Source organism: Brassica oleracea, chromosome C9 (genome assembly GCF_000695525.1).
Source record: "Brassica oleracea var. oleracea cultivar TO1000 chromosome C9, BOL, whole genome shotgun sequence".
Lineage (NCBI taxonomy): Eukaryota > Viridiplantae > Streptophyta > Magnoliopsida > Brassicales > Brassicaceae > Brassica > Brassica oleracea.
In genome coordinates this window covers 2,306,095-2,327,115 of record NC_027756.1, presented here as the reverse complement: position 1 = coordinate 2,327,115, position 21,021 = coordinate 2,306,095, and the positions used below count along the sequence as shown (strand labels likewise).

General features: G+C 34.8%; 3 protein-coding genes across 6 annotated transcripts; all 3 read left to right on the top strand.

The window, feature by feature from the left end:
• Positions 1 to 9,665: 9,665 nt before the first annotated feature.
• On the top strand, positions 9,666 to 13,913 carry LOC106316146 (probable mediator of RNA polymerase II transcription subunit 15c). 2 transcript variants are annotated; one of them, XM_013754022.1, is made up of 12 exons: positions 9,666 to 9,759; positions 10,220 to 10,338; positions 10,435 to 10,537; positions 10,614 to 10,710; positions 10,972 to 11,685; positions 11,794 to 11,864; positions 11,967 to 12,041; positions 12,129 to 12,812; positions 12,903 to 13,160; positions 13,254 to 13,439; positions 13,512 to 13,600; positions 13,683 to 13,913. In XM_013754022.1, the coding sequence occupies exons 2-12, from the start codon at positions 10,229 to 10,231 to the stop codon at positions 13,882 to 13,884; spliced, it is 2,589 nt and encodes an 862-aa protein (XP_013609476.1). In that variant the 5' UTR covers positions 9,666 to 9,759; positions 10,220 to 10,228; the 3' UTR covers positions 13,885 to 13,913. The 2 variants fall into 2 exon arrangements, with proteins under 2 accessions (XP_013609476.1, XP_013609475.1); XM_013754021.1 differs by having other exon boundaries at positions 9,666 to 9,797.
• Positions 13,914 to 15,516: 1,603 nt separating this feature from the next.
• On the top strand, positions 15,517 to 17,493 carry LOC106317853 (probable mediator of RNA polymerase II transcription subunit 15c). The gene is made up of 7 exons (XM_013755638.1): positions 15,517 to 15,585; positions 15,699 to 15,863; positions 15,943 to 16,374; positions 16,468 to 16,704; positions 16,796 to 16,981; positions 17,052 to 17,140; positions 17,230 to 17,493. Exons 2-7 carry the CDS (start codon positions 15,711 to 15,713, stop codon positions 17,429 to 17,431), a joined length of 1,299 nt encoding a protein of 432 aa, XP_013611092.1. The 5' UTR covers positions 15,517 to 15,585; positions 15,699 to 15,710; the 3' UTR covers positions 17,432 to 17,493.
• A 1,247-nt stretch (positions 17,494 to 18,740) lies between these two features.
• LOC106315601 (uncharacterized FCP1 homology domain-containing protein C1271.03c) lies at positions 18,741 to 20,929 on the top strand. Of its 3 annotated transcripts, none has more exons than XM_013753375.1 (7): positions 18,741 to 18,871; positions 19,086 to 19,501; positions 19,606 to 19,687; positions 19,942 to 20,008; positions 20,089 to 20,274; positions 20,364 to 20,424; positions 20,522 to 20,929. In XM_013753375.1, the coding sequence occupies exons 2-7, from the start codon at positions 19,105 to 19,107 to the stop codon at positions 20,686 to 20,688; spliced, it is 960 nt and encodes a 319-aa protein (XP_013608829.1). In that variant the 5' UTR covers positions 18,741 to 18,871; positions 19,086 to 19,104; the 3' UTR covers positions 20,689 to 20,929. The 3 variants fall into 3 exon arrangements, with proteins under 3 accessions (XP_013608829.1, XP_013608828.1, XP_013608827.1); XM_013753374.1 differs by having other exon boundaries at positions 19,074 to 19,501; XM_013753373.1 differs by having other exon boundaries at positions 18,741 to 18,915; positions 19,074 to 19,501.
• Positions 20,930 to 21,021: the final 92 nt, after the last annotated feature.

Sequence of the window (21,021 nt, the reverse complement as noted above, 5' to 3'; positions counted from 1 at the left end):
AATATGGTAGCTAAAACCGAAATATCAAAAAATCAGAAAAACCGAACCAAAACCAGACCGAAATCTGGATTAAACAGATCTAAAACAGGTTAGATTTGCCTTGTATTTATTTTTCTTGATTTCCATCTCTTTTTGTCGAATGAAAACCTAGTGGCATATATGTATATACTTTGGAAAAGTATGCAGTAATGATACTGAAATATTGTGATGATTGGTTGGGCTTAAACTTGGTATTATAACCTTATTTATTTTTAAATTACTAATTCTAACCAATCATGATGTAGGTTTATTTAAAAGTTAAAATTTAGTTATATAATCTATAGCCTTATTTTTTGTTTGTTCATGTTTTATTTATTTTTCTTAAAACAACTATTAAAATATTTTGAAATTGTAATATCTTTGTACAACAAAATAACATATAGCTACAATAAAAATAACTACAAACTAAATAGTACAGCGGAACTTCTACACATATATTCTAACCAATCATCCCCTGTCCTAATCATCCCCTATCGGCCTAAATGCAAGGTCCAATAAAATGCAATGTTTAGCCATTTTTGGGACCATTGTCATGAAGTCAAAAATAGAGGTTTTATTTGCCGCTCGATTCTATTCTACCTTTTAGCATCCTTCTGTATACTAACCACAGTAGTAGTGAGTAAGCCGATTTTGCCTATTTTTGCAGTATATCACATTCATATCAAAGTACTAAGTCTAGATTCCACGTTATCCGATGTGAACTCAATTGTAATTGTGTTTAGATTGTCCTAATTAAAATTACTGACTTGTTTTTCTCTTATCTCATCAAAATCCACCAGTTTTTTTTTTGTTTTTTTTAATAACAATTATATATTAATATTTCATCCCCAAAAGGGGCAAACCGGAGCAATACATAGATATCGGAGACAAAATCCACCAGTTACTTAGTAGTATAATGTGTAGATGAACTGATTTCGCCAGTTCCGTGTGATGAATTTTCTTTTGAATGGTAATAGTTAGACAAATATATTAATTCAGTCGATTATTTAGAGAAACCAGTTTATTTGAAAAAACACTACGTAAATATTATATTTCAAACTTATACATTTTTTTGGGCAACATTAGATCAAATTCAACGCAGAAAAGTGTTCAATACAGGGGTACGACACTATGTCGATCTAGCAAGAGAGTCAGAGCGACATGATTCTGCTCTCCACGGATAAAAGAAAAAGCAATAAAGGAGAAAGATGAAGATAGTAACTCGATATCCATGAGAACTCCAAAGATCTCCACCGGATATGACCTCGAATTTATAGCTCTAATGAGCACCTGAGAGTCGGATCGGAATCAGACGTTTGAGATGGTGAGACGGGCTGCTTCAGTGACGGCTTCTCGTAGCGCCAGAGCTTCAGCTAAGAGGGGGGGATCTGACATGGCTCACACGCAATGAGCGTCTGATTTCACTGCTCCCCTGAACGAAGCTAAGAACCAGCCTAAAGCTGCAACTGATGAGTCGTTGTGCCAAGAAGCATAATAATTAACAGTAACAGTGTCAGGAGGACATGACCTAGGAGTGCCTGATGCTGTAGCCAGAGAGGTTGCAGCCCTTGTTTCTTCCTGTTGAGCCGCTTGCCATTCTCGTGCAGAGCGAATTGCGCTTATCGTGTCTTGGGCTGTCGTTGCTTTGTGCTCGAAAATAAGCTTGTTCCTGGCTACCCAAATCTTATACATAAAATATGAAATGAAAAGCCCATATCTACTTTCTTTTCTTTTTCATATCAGTATTTTTTGTTGCCACATTTGCATTAGTAGCTACAAACTTTAGAATTAGTTGTTCTTATATTAAAAAAAATGTTAGCTATAATAACAGAAACATGTTATTGTGACATACGCTTGATGTATTATAACCAATTGGCTTTTATGTGAAAATTTGGTATCCAGTTATAATGTCAATCTTGGCCTGAAAAAATGAAGTCACAAGGCTCGAGAAAATTTTAAAACAAGATGACTACAAAAGCTCGGGAAGGGTATAGTAGTAGTATGCATGGTTTGAATGTTAATAATACTGTAATAATAATTATTATTATGTTTTGACTAATTTATTCTAAACTACAAATGAAACGATTTATATATATCATATTACCAAGAAACAAAATCAATAACGAAGATTCTAACATATGTAGTACCTATGGTTTGATGCGAAACAATTTGGCGTATATATATAACTAGATTTGGGAAATCTACTTTGGCATTTGGATGGCATATGTCTTTTTATTTTCCTGATAGATTCTGCTAATCATTAAATAATCATCTCAAAATCTTTATCTCCGCCGATCCTTGGTCAAAATTTTTTTTTCCGTAAAACTATGGTCAAAATTTGAAAATAGGAGGTCTTAATTTACTTCGTTAAACAAAGATTTGTAATATTGATAGGTTCGAACTTGTGAAAGTCGAGTTCTACCAGCGATTATGCACATGGCAGTCCACTACCATGTTCGAAAACTCGGGTGAAGTGGCCACCCGGCCAGCGATTATGCACATGGCAGTCCAGTACCGTTGCAATATGCTTTTAGTCGGAACGTTAATCGGAAGTTTTTGTAAATACATGTTTTTATTTTAACTGATGTTAAAACCAAGTCTATTTTAGTTGGATGACTAAGATCTCTACATATGTTTGGTAGAATTGAATAATAAAAGGATGAAAAAGGTGAAAACGCTGAAACAAAAATAGAGCTGCTGTAGCAAAAAAAAAATGCAAAACAACTGGAAGAAGTAAAAAAAACAAAAAAAATGAATTTGTCCTTCACTAAAAGAAAAAATAAAGCCAACATTAAGTGCATAGGGGAAACCAATAAGAGATTATGCATCCTGCTCATCAATGAAACTTTAACATCTGAGTTAGCGTGTTTCATTACAAATGTAATATTTAAATGTATATACATATACATAGTCAAAAACTAGTATTCAATTAATCACTGGTATGTTTGTGATTTTTTATTAACTCCAAAGGTTCAGACGGTTCCGACTCCGACTAACATTTTTCCAACATGGATCATATATAGTGGGAGATACTCGAAGTATTCGTCCCCGAGAATACTGATCTCGCAATCCGAAACAGTGAAACCAATTTCCATTTAGAATGCAGGGAATGTAATTTATCTTGTGCGTTGCTTTAGAGGAGTAAATCGACAAAATTCAAGCGCAAACACTATGCTTACTTCTATCAAGGTCAGTGTTCTTTCATAAACAACTGATCTCACAGTCAAGAGAGTGACATTCAATTGTATTTTCACAGAATTTTTGCAGAAACTTTAACCAGTTTCAGTATCCATTCTAAGAATAAAATATAAAATTTAACTGTTTTTAATTGAATATTTGCAGTGAACACACAAGTTTTATGTCTTATTTAGGTAAATACCCATTTGGAGTTTTCAACAATTTCTTCAAAATTTGTTGGACGATTATACCCCTGCGTCTTTTTACACCGGTTAATATGAAGATATTGTAAGGAAATCTTCTTTTTGATAATTCAAAACAACACGAAACTTCTGATGCCTGACAAATTGATATTTTTTTAATAATTTAAATATTTATCCCTCTGATTGATGAAACAATCAAAGACTCTGTCATTTTGTGATTTGTTCAAAAAAAAAAACAAAAGACTCTGTCATTTTGTGTTCCTTTCAATACCTGTAAAGTTTTTGGTACTTTATAATGTTTAACTTGTATCAACATTATCTTATTGTTGACGCTTGACCCGGATTCTTATTTCAAAAGACCACATTTTCGTTAAAACTGTCCCGTGAAGAAGTGTAGCTAAAGATATTTAAAGTGATTAATGTTGAATTCATTGTTAAACATAATGTTATAGGTGCACATACATATATTTTTTATTAAAATATAGATGATGATGAGGAATTTTTGTATAGATTTTACTGGTGAAAATAACGATCAACCCCACAACTCATAAAGAAATTTGATCATATAATATGATGATACAACAGAAAAACATCAAATGATTTGATATTTTAATTTATTTGAAAACATATAACTATTTGTTCTTAGTTTGACACCTCTTTGGAATTAATCCTTGAGGTTTATTGTCAGACGTCTAACTTTTATTATTGATAGCTAATACTATGTTTAGCTAGGCTCTGAAGGTTTTCTCCAGATAATAATATTTTTAAGAAACATTCTCCATACTTTTCTAGAGCACTTCTCTCTTATCTAATTACAGAGCTAATTTTCATCTGTTGTAATCTACAAATGCTAAAAACAACTTTTAATATATTTAACATGCTAATGAAAAGGTTAATAGGCTACAATATTTTTATTGTCGGCTATTAATATAATTAGTGTGTCCAATAATACTTTTATCCGTCCATTCCTAAAATTAGCACGTTAATTTCCTGAAAATTCTCTTACCAATTTTCGTAGAGAAGCTAATCAATATATTGTCCAAAAACCACATATTCTAGCTGGATAAATATTTAAGTGTCTGAAAACTCTCGTTCTCATATATCACCCCAAATCCATAATCAGTCTTGCCACAAACCTATCACTCATCTCATAACCTGGAAAAGTTTTGCAAGCAAAACAACATCTCTTAGGCATACCATTGCGATGTCGTCCATATATTTCACCTTTAACATCCAAATACACTTTTTCTCCGTTTTTATTTCAACAGAAATGAGTATTAAATGTTAAAAGAAGAGAATTATAACCGCAGCTACACGAAACGGAGGTGTCCAAGCTCGTTCCTTCACCCGTCGCCGTCAAGACCAAGCGTACTCCGGAGTTCCCGCGGTCACATACACCGGCTTCCGAAGAAGATCCGACTCCAAACCCTCGCTGCCGCCACTGCTCAAGACACTGCTGTCTCAAAGTCCAAACCACCATGAACTAACCCTCACTCATGTATGAGGGAACCACCATCCCTTTTAACACATCCACCGACACCGAGATCAAATTTCATCGGTGACTAACACACTGTTTTGGATCGTCCCCGTCGTACTCGAAACAGAGATTGCATGCCTTTTTACCGACGAGCCACCAAAACTTGAAGCTTTCATAGGGTCTCCGCACCACATACCCTCCGAGTCTTAGAGATTAAAGATAATGTTCTTCCAACACACCGGATCTACACCATTCCGTCAAGTTGCACGAGATTCCGGGATGGTGAAGGTCACCGCGAGCTCCGGCGAGAGCGCCGCAACACTCGGAGCCTCTAAACCCTACAAAAAAAATATATGAGTTTTTGAGAGAGATAGGCAAAGAGCGTGAGTTACCAACGCCACTCAAAGGGTTTTTTTGAAGCTAGAAAATTAAAAAAGAGACATTTCTCATATCTACTAAAATCTTTAGGGAAATCTTACTAATATCTTTTACTGACATACACCTAACCTAGACCTAAACACAAACGAAAGCCAACTTGCCTATGAGGTTAAACTCGTCATTTTGCCTATCTTTTCACTGTTCGGCCCAATGTTTTACTGTAGTAGGCAGTTAGCTAATATTCAACTTCTTATTGTATTTTGGGCTAATTCACTCTTTTTAATTTGCATGAAAAAAATTAAACTAACTCTTATAAAAAAACAAAGGGAGTATTAATTTTCTTATGCATCACACATTCTCTTTAACCATGCGCTTCTGACAACCTTTCTAATGTTATTGGAAGGGAATGTCCATTTGTTTGCGGTAGTCCTCTACTACGCTCTACGCGCAATATTTTATTTGAAACAAGAACTTCGTATATAAACACATTCCATGTGTTATGTTAAATCCTATCACAGATCTCTTCAGCATACCATAACGACCTCTTTTCATAATATATAGCAGTAAATTGTTAATTTTCTTGCGATATGTTTGACCTTTTTGTTAGTTGAGCTCAAGCTCTTCTGTGGAGAAAAAGATCGAAAGTAGAAAGTAAATTATGTTATTTATTATGTTTCCCTCATTTACATTATATAGTTCATGAATCGGATTTACACATGTACCGTATACAACTGAAATCACTAAACCAAACTTAAAAGAACTCTATACATTAATATCCTTCCTTAGTTAAGATGACGAGAATATTGAATGTAAGACATCTTTTTTTTTTTTTGAAAAAAGGGCACGAATGTAAGACATCTTGCTCATGAAAGCATTGAACTGAGTAGGAAAGGTAGGTTTAGTAAAGACATTAGCTAGTTGAGTATCTGTACCAAGGGTCTGTTCGTTTCTCCATATGTCATCTCCATCCAGGTGCTCCATCTATGTGATCCATCTAGATGATCCATTCAGATTTTAGGAGCTGTTCGTTTCTCTATCCAGATGAGCCATCTAAATGAGCTATTTGGATGAATTTTATGTTCGTTTCTTGTTTTTCATTTCCATCCGGATGAGTGTAATAAACAAATTACAAATATACCCTTGTTTGATCTAATCATATGTTTGATATTAATATTAACTATACTAATTTTTTTATTTAGTCTAAAATATATTTACACTGACATTATTTTAAAATTAGCATTTTGACATTTATAAATTTTTATTTCATATAAATTTATTTGTTTTTATTTAAATTTGCATTAAAATTAACTACAACTATAACTTTAAATAAAACTCATAATAAAACTAAAATTTGAAAGATGAAAGCAATGGTAAGAGCGCGATGTACTAAAATTTTGCAGTTTCAGCGAAAAATATGTTTTTGCGATTTTGGCGGGAAAACACGTTTTGCGGCGGAAAATGTATTATCCGGTTTTTGCGGAAAAATGCGCTTTTGCGATTTTGATGAAAAAATACATTTTTGTGATTTTGGCGGAAAAACACGTTTTTACGGTTTTGGCAGGAAAACGTAATTTTACAGTTTTGGCGGAAAAATGCGCTTTTGCGTTTTTGGCGGGAAAATGCGTTTTCACTGTTTTGGCAGGAAGTCGCGTTTTTGCAGTTTTGGCGGGAAAACGTAATTTTACTGTTTTGGCGGGAAAATATGTTTTGCGGTTTTGGCGAGAAACCATGTTTTTACGGTTTTGGCGGGAAAACACGTTTTTGTGGTTTTGGCGGAAAAACACGTTTTGCGGTTTTGGCAGGAAAATGTATTTTTGCAGTTTTTGCGAAAAACGCAATTTTACGATTTTGACAGGAAAACGTATTTTTATGGTTTTGTGGGAAAATACATTTTGCGATTTTTGCGGGAAAATACGTTTTTGTAAAAATTCGCGTTTTTACGGTTTTGGCGGGAAAACGTGTTTTTGTGGTTTTGGAGAAAAAACGCATTTTTGCGGTTTTAACGGAAAAATGTGTTTTGCATTTTTTGCGCAAAAACGTGTTTTGATGTGAAAATGTATTTTTGTGATTTTGACGGGAAAATCTGATTTGGCGAGAAAGTTCATTTTTACGAGAAAATTACGATTTTAGCTAAAAATGTGGTTTTGGTGGGAGAATGAATTTTTGTGGTTTTGGTGGGAAAATGCGTTTTTGTGGTTTTGTCATTTTTCATGAGTGACAAAATGATATTAGGTTTAAGTTTATAATTTGTTAATTACATGAGGGTATAATAGACATTATACCACTTTGACAAACTCATCTCCATCCAGATGAACGAATTTGGATCAGCCAGCTGATTTTCAAAATTAAGCCTAAATTTTCAAAACTCATTCAGACGAGCCATCCAGATGACTTGTACTTTTAATGTATAAACGAACAAAACTCTCATCTTCATCCTGACTCATCCGAATAGAGAAACGTACAGCCCCCAACATGAAGTGTCTCCATGAAACCATTTGCAATCCTGTCTCGAACTTGATAACAATCTAATTTAACATGATTAGTCATTTCATGAAAAACTGCGTTTTTTTGCAATGTGTATGGCAGCCGTGGAAACACAAAAGAAAGCAATTGGCTTGTCTTGAGTGATTCAAGTTCACGAAGAAGATTAGCAATCCAAACAACTTCTTTGATGGCAATATCCATTGTTCTATATTTGGATTCAGCTGATTAATGCGAGACAACATCATGCTTCTTTGATTTTCATGCGATTAGAGCAGAACCAAGAAACATACATAAACTAGATGTAAACCTCCTTGTGTCGAGACATGAACCCAATCCACATCAATGTAGGTTTTCAATGTCAGATCAGACTCAGCAGAGTAGAACCAACCAAGACCAACAGTTCCCTTAAGATAGTGAAAAACCTTATAAACAGCCTGTAAGTGAGAACTGTGTGGAGCTTAAGCAAACTGACACATCTTATTCACTGAGAAAGTGATATTCAAACGTGTGATGGTAAGGTTCGTGAGCCGACCAACCAATCTTCTATACACACTAGGCTCATCCAGAATTGGTTTATCAGGATCATGAAAGGGTTTTCACACTTGGAGCCATTGGAATAGAAGCTGGTACACCAATTATCATAATTCGTAGCATTAAGAACTTTAAAAATAATTGAAAAACGTGGATTATATTCGATGAGATAGTATGGAGAGTGAATGCTATCGGCAATTCCGTGTGATTGGTGAATCTGGTGGTTAAATCTTGAGATTGGAGGATCTCCTCGCCAATGATGTCGCTTTCCTAGATGATGACCAACTCTTCTTCCAATCACCATTGGCAAGTGAAGCGTGAGTAGAATCAAGTGAGGCTTGAACCCCACTTCTCTAATACCATGTTAGTTGAGCTCAATCTCTATGGGAAAGAAGATCAAATGGAAAGTATTTTTTTGCTATTCATTATGGTCCCCTCCATTATATAGTTCATGAACCGGGTTTACATATATTGAAACTATCAAAGCAACTTTACCCATAATCAGAGTGTGTATAGTGCATCGAAAAAGGCATTCAAATTAAACCTCCGATTAATATAACTTTATTTGAAAGCCCAAAAATTAAATGATTTATAGTATAGTGATTTAAATTTATTTTGGAAAACCTTTTTCCACGAGAATTCGACTAATTCACCTAGTGAATTCAATTATTATTATTTTTTTATGATATAATTATAGCATATTTAATTAATAAATTTATTTTTTATAGTTTCTTACATCAGTAATTTTTTATAGTTTTATACATGTGTATTTGGTGAAGATGAGATACAATTATATTAAAAAAATGTTTTAATATAGTTAAAAATAAGTTTATTTTTAAAACTTGCCTTAGGCCCCTGAAACCCTTCGCACGGCACTACCGATAATGTTCTCAATTGAAGTTCTTACTTGATTTATATTAGTATTTTAATGAAGTTGGGTTTCTTGATTAAATTTAAATATTTTATAAGAATTAAACTACTTACAAATTGATATTTGTGAAGAAAGGTTCTCATAAATATTTAAAATTATATCATTTGAGATACATTGCACTTTCTCTCTTCTATTTTCTCATTTTTCTTTTCTTTTTTTTTTGGGGTCAAACCTCCTTATTCTAAATTGGTAAGATATCCATTAGACATCTATTCAATTGACATACTCTCATAAATATTTTTCCAAAAATTGGAAAAATAATTATGATGGAGGAATTTGTTATTGGCCAAGTCAACGTCATACTTAACATATTTCCTCATTCGAATTTGGTGATTGACTGCAATAAATAAAAAAAGACTTAATTAATAAGAAAAGCAGACACTATATATTGAGATTTGGGATACCTACGTCTTAGTCTTTCTTCAATCAAACTCTCCACTCTTTACCCCTTCAATTCAATATCTATATCTCTCTCCCTCTCTCAAATTTTCAACCTATATTCTCGATTTCTTCTTCCTCAATTCATCGATCACCCTCCTTCCCCGATCACCGACGTTCTCGTGGGTTTTTCTTCTTCTCCTCTTCTATTTTTCTTCTGGTGGGTTTTGCTTATTAATCTCAGTTCTGTTGTGTGGAACCAAACATGGGTTCTATCATTCTGGTTATGTTTGCTTGTATGATGTTCTTAAACCGATCATGTTATGCGTGTGATTTGTATTTTTTTGTGTGTGTGTTGATGTGATCAAAGCATCTTTGTTTCGGTTTTGGTTTAGTTCTTTAACCTAATCTCCTAGAAACACGCTCGCAAGTTGTTTGATCGTCACGCCAACTCGAATACTGGTGTTTTTAGGTCACTAAGGGAAGAATATGGTTTTAGTGTAATTAGCACCAATATACGCGAGATTAACTTTAGATAATGTGTAAAACAGTTTCAAAAAAAAAAAAAAAACTTTAGATAATGTAAGGTTAAGTATTACTAGTAAATTGCAGAATCTGATCATTTTTCTTGTTGCTACATAGCTAGACTTAATGGAGGGAACTTCTAGTTGGAAGCCTAACGAACAAGGCGGAGACTCTCTTGCTAATGATTGGAGATCGCAACATGAGCCTGATCTACGTAAGAAAGTTATTGTAGCAATGTAAGCCTTCTTACGTGTGTTTTTTTGTTATTATTGTATATATACAACTGTTTCATTAACTTTGTAACTGATATCTTTTCTCATGTATGTGTTAAGAGTGGAGAGGTTGAAGATATGTCTTTCTAGACAGATTACCGATAGTATTAACAAGACCGCTTGTACATTTGAAGAAAAGATTTATGGCATAGCCAAAGATAAGGTACCCAAAATACAAATATAAGAGTATACCTCAGCCTTGTGAATATAACTTTGCTTATAGTTTTACTATGTCTCAGGGTGATTACTTGCGGAAAATCCACGAAAAGATACTTGCTTTCGAAAGAAGAATCAGAACTGGTACTTCAGCCAATGGAGCTAACACTCCAGATCCAGGTTTATAAGATTTTTATTGTTATTTTGGTTTTAATATGGTAATTTAGTTTTAGGACTAGAACTTCTCTTTGGGTGTGTGCAGTACCTGGAAAAAAAAACAGTATCATGTTACAGAATTCACATTCTATATCTAGAACTGTTTCAAATCATTTAAGTCACTGAATTGTTATTGGCAATCTACTTAAGAAGTTTGAGAATCATTATATTTTTTTACAATCTTTTTAGCTTTTTATGTTTTCTTTTGATGCCTTTATACATCAGCTCAAGCTTTGAATCAAGGACAATCACTTCCCACCTCGTTGACATATGCACAGACTCCAACAAGCCAACAATGGTTATCTCCAAGCAGCATCCAGAGCAAGCTCAACATTCCTGAATCTTCTGGTTTGCCCACTCAGGCTCCTATGACCGTTTCTGCGGCTCAGAATCTAAACGTTCAAATGGGTGAAAGAGTTGAATCAAGTCTTGGTCCCGGTCCTCAAAGACAGATTCAAGGAAGGCAACAGCTTCTTCAAAAGCCTCAACAGCAGCAACTGAGATCCAACACCATGTACCAGCATCACGGGAATCAGCAGCAGCAAAGTTTGTTGCCTCATCATAGATCATCGTCTCTTATTAAGCAGTCTTTTCCTCAGTCTTCTGCTCTTTCTAGTCATCAACAGAAGATGGCTGTGCCGTCACAGGAACATAAACAGCTAGAACGGAAGCATCACATTAGTCAAATGATGAATGGTAAAGACACCCAGCTGATTCATCTAACATCACCACAAAACAATGGGGAGAAACAACGAACCTCCCAGCAGAACAATATGGCTAGCTTTAATGTGCATGGATCAAGTTTGTTGGGTACTAAAGGCCAAGAGGTGGAGAAGTCTCAACCATTGATGCTGCAAAGGTTTCAGGAAGCAGGTTCTTTGCACCAAAGCCAGAACCTAGCAGACCAACAGAAACAGCCATATCAACTGCAGAAACCTAGTATGTTTCCTTTCTTACCAACTTGGATGATAATGTTTTTTTTTTTTTGTAGCACCAATGAATATATATTTCATTAATTATGAGTTTAATACCAATATTGTTTTGTAGCTTTTCAAGATTCTACAAGCAAGACGTTAAACCCTAGTGGTGGTGACTGGCGAGATGAGACCTATCAGAAGGTATCTTAACATCACAAACATGAAAGTATGGTTTAACACCTATGGAAACGTATCCATTGTTAATTAATTCAACTATTTTTTTAATAATTTTCCTGCATGCAGATAAAAGCTTTTAGGGAGAAGTATATACATATTCTGAGTGAATTGTTCCAAAAACTATCTTATAAATTGCAAGAGGTACCTCATTCATACCCTAATTATTTCTTGTTGCAGAAGTAATAATAATAATAATAATAATAATAATAATAAAACAATTGTTTCCAGATTGATTCTCTTCCTCAACAGAACATGATGCCATCTGAGCCGCGGGTTGAAAATCTAAGGGCGGCCAGAGCGAAGTTGGGCCAAGTTCTTGTGTTCTTAAATGTCAGTAGGAGCAGTGTATCAGAGCATCACAGAGATAAGTTTAGTGCATATGGGTCACTTGCATTGAAATTCACCAAGCATCAGAGGGAAAAGGAGCAGCAACAAGTGCATCTCCCTCCTTCTCAGATCAATCAAACATCATTACAATCCCAAAGTGGTCAAGTCCATGCGTCGCAAACAGCAACGCCTAATACCTCGCAGACAAGGCCTAGGATAGAACCAAAAGATGTGAACAAGGTTATGTCCTCATCAGGAAATGTCGTGGTGCATTCTCCTAAACAGAATCCTCCAAGTAATCAACGGGAGGCTGTACACTCTAATATCAGCCAGGATCAGTCTAGTATGTTTCAGAAGAAGCAGTTTCATCATCTCCCTAGGCAAGAACAGCTGTTGGAGAGGCAGAAGCAGCAACAACCGTCAGCTTCATCCCCTCAGATGCAGAAGAACTACTCTTCTCCTCAGTTAGTGGAGCAGCAGACTCTTCCTACACCAATTAACAAAACACCAGCTCAGGAGCATCCTCTGGTTACTCTTTCTTCTGAACCAATCTCAGAGCGGCCTATTGATCGTCTGATAAAAGCTGTGAGTCAAGACGTCATATAGATTATTTAAGTTTAGTTTCTCCATCTTATCTTTGATCCCATTGTTAATGTGTGTGTGTTGCTTTGCTAGATTCAATCATCGTCACCAGAATCTTTGGCACAATCAGTAAGTGAGATGAGCTCGGTCATCAGCTTAACTGACAGGCTTGCTGGTTCAGTCCACACCATTGGAGGATCTAGAGCTCGTTTAGGGGGGGATTTGAGTGAGAGGACACGGTTCCGTGTGCAACAAGGAGGTAGACATCCTACCAAGAGATTTAAGCGCTCACTCACCGCTATGCCATCACAAACTGATAGCTACAAACGGCTCAGTGTTAACAAGATTGAGGTAAAATGTGTGAGCCTGTAAATTTTATTTTTAACTTATTAATAATAAAAACAAAATGCAATATTGAAACAAGGCAATTTCTAAATCTTGCAGCCTAGTTGTGCCCTAGTGCAAGAAATCATGGAAATAAATGGGAGATTTGTAGAGACTGTGGTAAACATATGTAATGAAGATGTTTGTCCGAGTGAAGTTACTTCAGGATTAACAGTCGTCACGTGCTCTTATGTCCCTGTGGCTCTTAGTGCCACATTCAAAGCTCTTTACAATTCAGGACATATCGTAAGTCTCTCTGAACTTTGGTCTTGTCTGTCTTTTTCTCAAATGCTTATGTATCCCATGTTTGATATGCAGTCACAGATTCAGCCCTTACGTTTACTAGTTCCAGATAATTACCCATGTTCCCCAATAATTATAGAGAAAATCCTCTTTGACGGCGTCAGGTATGAAACTTGACCACAAGAGGAAAACTAAACATATATGTTTTAATGTTTTTGATCTTTATACGAATTTCTTTCCTTGCAGTGATCACAAGTTTGAGGATTTATCGGCGAGAGCTAGATCGAGGTTTAGTTTGTCTATAAAGGAAGCAATGTCACTTAAAGAAATAGCTAAAGTTTGGGATGAGTGTGCGAGGGCTACAATGCTTGAGTACGCTGAACGGCATGGTGGTGGCACTTTCAGCTCCAAGTACGGTCGTTGGGAGTCTGTTCTAAGATCTTCATGAGCTCTAAATACTTTTTTTTCTAACTTACTCACCGCCCCGGATATTGCACAGAGGTGGAAACTTTAAAGTGTTAGGTTTTCTTATTTGCCTTGCGGTAGAAAAAACATCAGTTGTAATTTGTAAATGCATAATGTTTCCATTATCATTTGTAAATGCATAATGTTTCCATAAACTTGAATGTCCAAGTCTCATCTATTTTGTAGAATTTTTTTTCAAAAAAAAAAAAAAAATCTATTTTGTAGAATCTTTAACCGGTTTCAGTTTGGATTCTTAGATTTGACCAATCTTTGTTATGCGTATAAGTAGGTTGGATGTTATATTATAGTTTCTTATGACCAGAGCCGGGCCCGAATAAATGAAAAAACTACATTCCAATTTTTTTTTATAATTTTACTTTTGTAGTATTATAAACTATATATGAAAAAACTATACAAAATAATAATAATCTAAATAAAATGGGAGATTAAAAGATAAAAATATCTCTATTTCTTTTTATCACAAAATTATTTACTTTATAAAAACCTTTTTAATGTATTTTATAGGACAAATCTCCAAAATAACACATTTCTAAGTTTATATCACAAAAATAGCACTCCAAAACTAAAATGACCAAAATAGCATCTTTCTAAGTTTATCCCTTGAAAAATTTAATTTTTTTATTATTCAAAATTTGAAATCTTATCCCTAAAACCTCATTTCTCAACTTTAAACCCTAAACCTTAAACTCTAAACCTTAAACCCTAAACCCTAAACCCTAAACCCTAAACCCTAAACCCTAAACCCTAAACCCTAAACCCTAAACCCTAAACCCTAAACCCTAAACCCTAAACCCTAAACCCTAAACCCTAAACCCTAAACCCTAAATCCTAAACCCCACCCTTTAACTCTAAACCCTAAGTTTGTGATTTTTGATAAAACATTAAGTGCTATTTTTGTGACTTTTGATCTTGAGTGATAGTTTGGAAACAAAAACTTGATTTAGTGCTATTTTTGTCTTTTTCTCTATTTTATATATGGATTAGACGATTAGTATATATAAATAACTTTTTTAAAAAAAATTGGAAGCCCTTTATATATTGAGACCCTTTCAAATGTTTTCAAAACATTGGGCTCAAGCCCGGCGTGCTTATGACCAAGCTTTCTTTTATAGTATTTGGTTATTAGCTTACCGTTGACCAAAAACAAAGGTGTTTACCAAATTAAGGAATCAAACGTGAAAATATTTCCGGTAAAGTTCTAAAGTGATTTAACATTTTACCAAAAAAAAAAAGAGTTCTGCGTTGCTAGTTTGAACAATTTTATACTGAGACTTATAATTGTACTTTAGAGATTCTTCCATACTCGTACATTCGCAATTTGGTAACTGAATGAAGTAATAATACGAAAAGGAGAGACTGTTTATATACTAAGACTCTTACGTATAGTCTCTTCAATTAATCAGTCTCTCCCGCTCTGAAAACCCTTCGAGTCTTTCTCAAAAGTTTTAACCTAGATCTTGGATTCCTTTCTTCCTCAATTCATCGATCACTCTCCTTCCGCGATCTCCGACTGTTTCGTGGATTAAATTCTTCTTGTGAGTTGCGATCTTATCATTCTTGTACTCTTTTTCTTTATTCGATCTTCTTACGTTTCCTTTATTCGATAGCAACACATTTGCAAGTTGCGTGATTGTCACGCTACTTCGAAAACTGATGCTTTAAGGTCAGGTCACACACACTAATGGAAGAATATGATGATATTGGTTTGTTCTAGTGATTTCTTGATAATGATTCTTGATTATGTGTTTTTAATGTCTGATCATTTCTTGTTGCTAGCCACACACACTAATGGCTAGCTTTAATGTGCATGGACCAAGTTTGTTGGGTATTCAAGGCCAAGAGGTGGACCAGTCTCAACCATTGATGCTACAACGTTTGAATGATACACATCCATCTAGTACCAGTGGTGGTGATGACTGGCCGGAAGAGACCTATCAAAAGGTATCTCAACATCACAAATCATGAAACTATATATGATTTATCCCTATGAAACCTATCCATTGTCATAATTTTCTTACAGATAAAGGCCCTCAAGGAGAAGTATGGACTTGTTCTGAGTACATTTTACAAATCAATATCTGATAAATTGCGGGAGATTGATTCTCTTCCTCAGCATAACATGCCGGTTGAATGGCTAAAGGCGAGCAAAGCGACGTTGGAAGGAGTTCTTGCGTTCTTAAATGTCTGTAAGAGCAGTGTATCAGAGTTTCACAGAGATAAGCTTAGTCTCTATGAGGCAAAGTTACTGAGGTTCATTGAGTATCATCACCTGAACGTGACTCGGAGGGCAATGAAGCGGCAGCAACAAGTTCATCTCCCTCCTTCTCATACCCATCAAACAAGGCCTAGGATGGAACCAGAAGATGAGAACAACACTATGTCCACAGCAGCTCAGGAGCATCTTCCACCAGAGCCAATCACAGAGCGGCCTATTGATCGTCTGATAAAAGCGGTGAGTGAAGAAGTCATATTAGATGATTCAAGTTTAGTTTCTCCATCTTATCTTTGATCAAAGTGTTAATTTATGTGTGTGTTGCTTTGCTAGTTTCAATCAGGATCACCTGAATCTTTGGCACAGTCAGTAAGTGAGATGAGTTCGGTCATCAGTTTGAGTGACATGATTGCTGGTTTGGTCCACACCATTGGAGGATCTAGAGCTCGTTTAGGGGAGGATTTGAGTGAGAGGACAAGGTTCCGTGTGCAACAAGGAGATAGACATCCTACCAAGAGATTCAAGCGCTCAGTTACTGCTATATCTTCCTCCAAGGTTAACAAGATTGAGGTAAACTATATGGAGACTTTTAAATTTTCTTTTTAACAAAAAAAATATTTGAAAAGAACTATTGAAACAAGGCGCTGTCTCAATCTTGCAGCCTAGTTATGCTCTCTTGCAAGAAATCATTGAAATAAATGAGAGACTTGTGGAGACAGTAGTGAGTATATGCAATGAAGATGTTTGTCCAAGTAAAGTTACTTCAGGAACAGTCGTCGTCACGTGTGCTTATGTCCCTGTGGCTCTCAGTGCCACATTCAAAGCTCTTTACAATTCAGGACATCTCGTAAGTCTCTCCAAACTTATTCTTGTCTGTCTTTTGGTTCAGATGCTTAAATATCCCATGTTTGTTGCAGTCACAGATTCAGCCGTTGCGCTTACTAGTTCCTGAGAATTATCCATATTCCCCAACAATTCTAGAGAAAGTCATCTTTGATACCGCCAGGTATGAGAGTCTAGTAGAAGTTGGTTGATCATAAGAGGGAACTAAACGTAATATATGTTTTGATCTTATACGGATTTGTTTCCTTGCAGTGTACACAAGTATGAGGATTTATCCGCGAGAGCTAGATCGAGGTTTAGTTTGTCTATGAAGGAAGCAATGTCACTTAAAGAAATAGCTAAAGTTTGGGATGAGTGCGGGAGAGCTACAATGCTTGAGTACGCTGAGGGGCATGGTGGAGGCACTTTCAGCTCCAAGTACGGTCGTTGGGAGTCTGTTCTAAGAGCTTCATGAGTCCTATATACTTCTTCTCTCACTTACCGACCCGGATAAGGTCTAGGATTTTGTACAGAGGTGGAAACTTTAAAGCCTAAGTTAGGCTTACTTATTAGCCTTGCGATAGAAGAAATGTCAGGTCAAAATCTTGAAGATGCCACGAGAAACCACAGCACCAAAGCCAATATTCTTTAACTCCAAACAGAGTTTAGAGATGCCAAAGCATAAAACCCAACCGCATGGTCCAAGTATATTTTTTTAACAAGAGACTTTCCAGACATGAAAACGTCTAGACTTGAATGGAATCTAATTAAGTATTAATTGCAACTAACATCAACATTCTAACAAGAAACAATCATAATCATCATCCATGAACCAATTAAAAAAACTACCCATTAGCCATAATGGAAGAAGAACAAAGCATAAATGATGTGGTGAGTAGATTGAAACATTGAATAAATCTAACCATATCATTAATATGGTTCTACTATTTATTTTATACTATATAACTATCCAAATATGATAATACTACAGTAAAAACTCTATAAATTAATAATGTGAGGTGTTTGATATTTTATTAATTCATAGAGTTATTAATTTACAAAAAAAAATATTTTTTAGATTTTTATATTTTAAGATATATTTTTTCTAAAAGAAAAAAAATATTTGATTTTAATGTATATACATTAATCAGCATTCTGAAATTTGACATTTATATTAGTTTTAGTTTATTATTTAGTGTATATAAAATATGTTTCATAGAATTCAAATGTGTTTTTAGATATAATTTTACTAAATCTCATCAAAATATATTACATGTTAAGAAAATATAAAGAATTTCCATTGTGAATATAAAACAAATAATATAATGGTTGGTTTTGTACTTATATAAAATGTATATACATATAATAATTTTAATGGGATTATACATTTACATAGAATTTTCTAAAAAAATATTGTCTTATTATTTTATCGATTTATGTCATATTTTGAACCGTCCTAATTTGGTATCGAAGAAATCTATTAATTTATGGTGTTTATTAATTTATCAAGTGTTAATTCATAAAGTTTCTAATGTATCACACTTCCAGTAAATAAATATAATTATATATGGGTATAATTCCAAATAGAAAAGTTCAAAATATAACCAGGCCATGGACCATGGTTTTGAATGCTAACTCAAAAGAAATGAATTAGGTACTAATCCCGGATTAGTGGTTATGAAGTTTAAGTTAACCCACCCGAGTAAACCGGACCCGTAGTAACTAAAACAAACGCGGAATAAAAGGACCCCACTAAAAAGCACCTCCATGGAGAAGAAGACCAAACGGCATCGAGCAGCTGTCGTTTTAATCGTTGAGAAGTCTGAGATCTCTTCGTCTTCCCAACCAAATCTCAAATCAATAATAACTCACATAAACACTCTGTTTCCCTCCAGCTTCTTCTCCAACCAACAAGGTCAACTCTCCAATTCTCTCTTCAATTTCTCGAATCCTTTGATTGTAAGCAAGATAATTGATTCCTTTTATCCAATGTCATTGAATCTAGAGTTTTGATCCAATTCTTGTAATATTGTTTTGATTCAGATCATCGTAACCCATGAAAGATTCATACTTTATGTGGTTTCGAGTTAGTTTTGACTTTTTTTTTTTTTTTTTAGCTTAACTAGCAGATTCTGAGTTCCACGGAGAATGAGAGCAATTGAACATCTTGTAGAGGAGGAATCTGTGATCAAGAAAGCGAGAATGGTTGATAACGTAGAAGGGGTTCCAGTGCTATCCCAAAACGAACCTGTGGTGGTTGATGGAAGCGGGAATGGTCAAGTCACAGTTGTAGAAGAAGAGAAAGAGAAGAAGATAGAGGAAGTTTCTGCTTCTCTGAGCTTGTCAGAGGAGGCTGATGTTCATGCAAAAAACACTGAAAAGGTTCCACCTTTGGATCTAGAGAAGAACAACGAAGCTTCTGTGTCGAATCCATCGGGTTCAAGGAGGAGAAAGCTTCTGGTTCTTGATCTGAATGGGTTGCTCGCAGACATAGTTTCTCCTCTTGCAGATTGTAAAGCTGATATCAACATTGGAAGAAGAGCAAGTGAGTCTCAAAACATCTTTTTTGTTTATTTATCTATCACCAGTACTATTTGAAATTTACTTATAATTATTCTGCAATTTTTTATTTTATTTTGTTTATGTCAGTTTTTAAAAGACCCTTTTGTGAAGAGTTCTTGAAGTTCTGCTTTGACAAGTTTGAAGTTGGTATCTGGTCCTCTAGAAAGAAGTAAGACCATTACTCTTATTATTCTTTATTCACATTAATCTGGAAATTAAGTTGTTATCTTTATTCCCATAATCATATATGTAAATTAAGTTGTTATTCTTTATTCACACTAATCTTTTTTTTTTAAACATATATTTAAATCAAGATCATATATTTAAATTAAGTTGTTATCTTTATTCACATAAAATCATATATGTAAAAGTTAATATCATATAATCAATTTTTTTAACTATTTTTTTTCTTTTCTCCTATAGGAACAATGTGGACAGAATCACTGAGTTCTTGCTCGGTGATATGAAGAGGAGACTGTTGTTTTGCTGGGTATGTGATGTTCTTGCAATGACCTCCTCTGTTTTTTCTTTTCTTGTCTGTCTAATTTTCATTTGTTTTTTTTGTTACAGGACATGTCTTACTGTGCTACGACGACTCTTGGTTCACTTGAAAACAGACACAAATACGTGGTGTTCAAGGATCTAAACCAGCTCTGGGAGAAACACGACCCAAGACTTCCTTGGCAGAAGGGTGATTACAACGAAACTAACACGGTTTTGCTGGATGATTCTCCTTACAAGGCTTTGCTTAACCCTGTAAGCTTCTTTAACACTGTTCATTTGAACACCATTCATTAGTCTCGTTCATGTTTTAACTCTTTGAATGAACTATCTAAATGTTACAGCCATATACAGCGATATTCCCACAATCATACAGCCATCAGAACAAGTCAGACACATCCTTAGGTAAACTTTCATTTTTTTCCCTTATACTTGACAATCAAGAATCAGGACTTTGGTTTTTGTAGATTATGAAAAATTAACCTCTTGTGTGGAAATTCAGGTAATGGTGGTGATCTGAGACTTCATCTAGAGAAGTTAGTAGAAGCTGAAAACGTTCAAGATTTCATCAAGAAGAACCCTTTTGGGCAAGAAGCTATTACTGAAGCTAGTGAGACTTGGGAGTTTTATAGAGAGGCCACTCGTATGCACACACATATACGCATTTAGAAACCTCATACGGTAGAAAAGTGAAGGATTGTTGGAAGATTTTTTTTCTAGGTGGTTGGTAAAACAGGCGATAGAAAGAAAAAAATAGTAACTGAAAGGAGCTTGATGTTGTTGTTATAGTTTTTTTTTTTTGGGTGTTTCATTGTAGAGGTTGGATACTACAAGTAATTTGCTTACTTACCTGTAATTTGTTTCTTATAAGATAGTTTGGTTTTGTTTTCAGAGATTCTCATTTCTCACCTATGATTTTGGTTTTTGCCTCGGTTTGTAACTTTTGACATTGAAAGGTTGTTAGGCCATCTCTTTTTTCTTTCTTTTTTTTTGTCAACTTGT

Coding starts and splice junctions, on each gene's coding strand:
- LOC106316146 (XM_013754022.1), top strand. CDS start 10,229: ATGGAGGGAACTTCTAGTTGGAAGCCTAACGAACAAGGCGGAGACTCT. Junction 10,339..10,434: donor AAGAAAGTTATTGTAGCAAT/GTAAGCCTTCTT, acceptor GTATGTGTTAAG/AGTGGAGAGGTTGAAGATAT. Junction 12,042..12,128: donor TATCTTATAAATTGCAAGAG/GTACCTCATTCA, acceptor AATTGTTTCCAG/ATTGATTCTCTTCCTCAACA.
- LOC106317853 (XM_013755638.1), top strand. CDS start 15,711: ATGGCTAGCTTTAATGTGCATGGACCAAGTTTGTTGGGTATTCAAGGC. Junction 16,375..16,467: donor TTGATCGTCTGATAAAAGCG/GTGAGTGAAGAA, acceptor TTGCTTTGCTAG/TTTCAATCAGGATCACCTGA. Junction 16,982..17,051: donor TTTACAATTCAGGACATCTC/GTAAGTCTCTCC, acceptor TGTTTGTTGCAG/TCACAGATTCAGCCGTTGCG.
- LOC106315601 (XM_013753375.1), top strand. CDS start 19,105: ATGAGAGCAATTGAACATCTTGTAGAGGAGGAATCTGTGATCAAGAAA. Junction 19,688..19,941: donor ATCTGGTCCTCTAGAAAGAA/GTAAGACCATTA, acceptor TTTCTCCTATAG/GAACAATGTGGACAGAATCA. Junction 20,425..20,521: donor CAAGTCAGACACATCCTTAG/GTAAACTTTCAT, acceptor GTGGAAATTCAG/GTAATGGTGGTGATCTGAGA.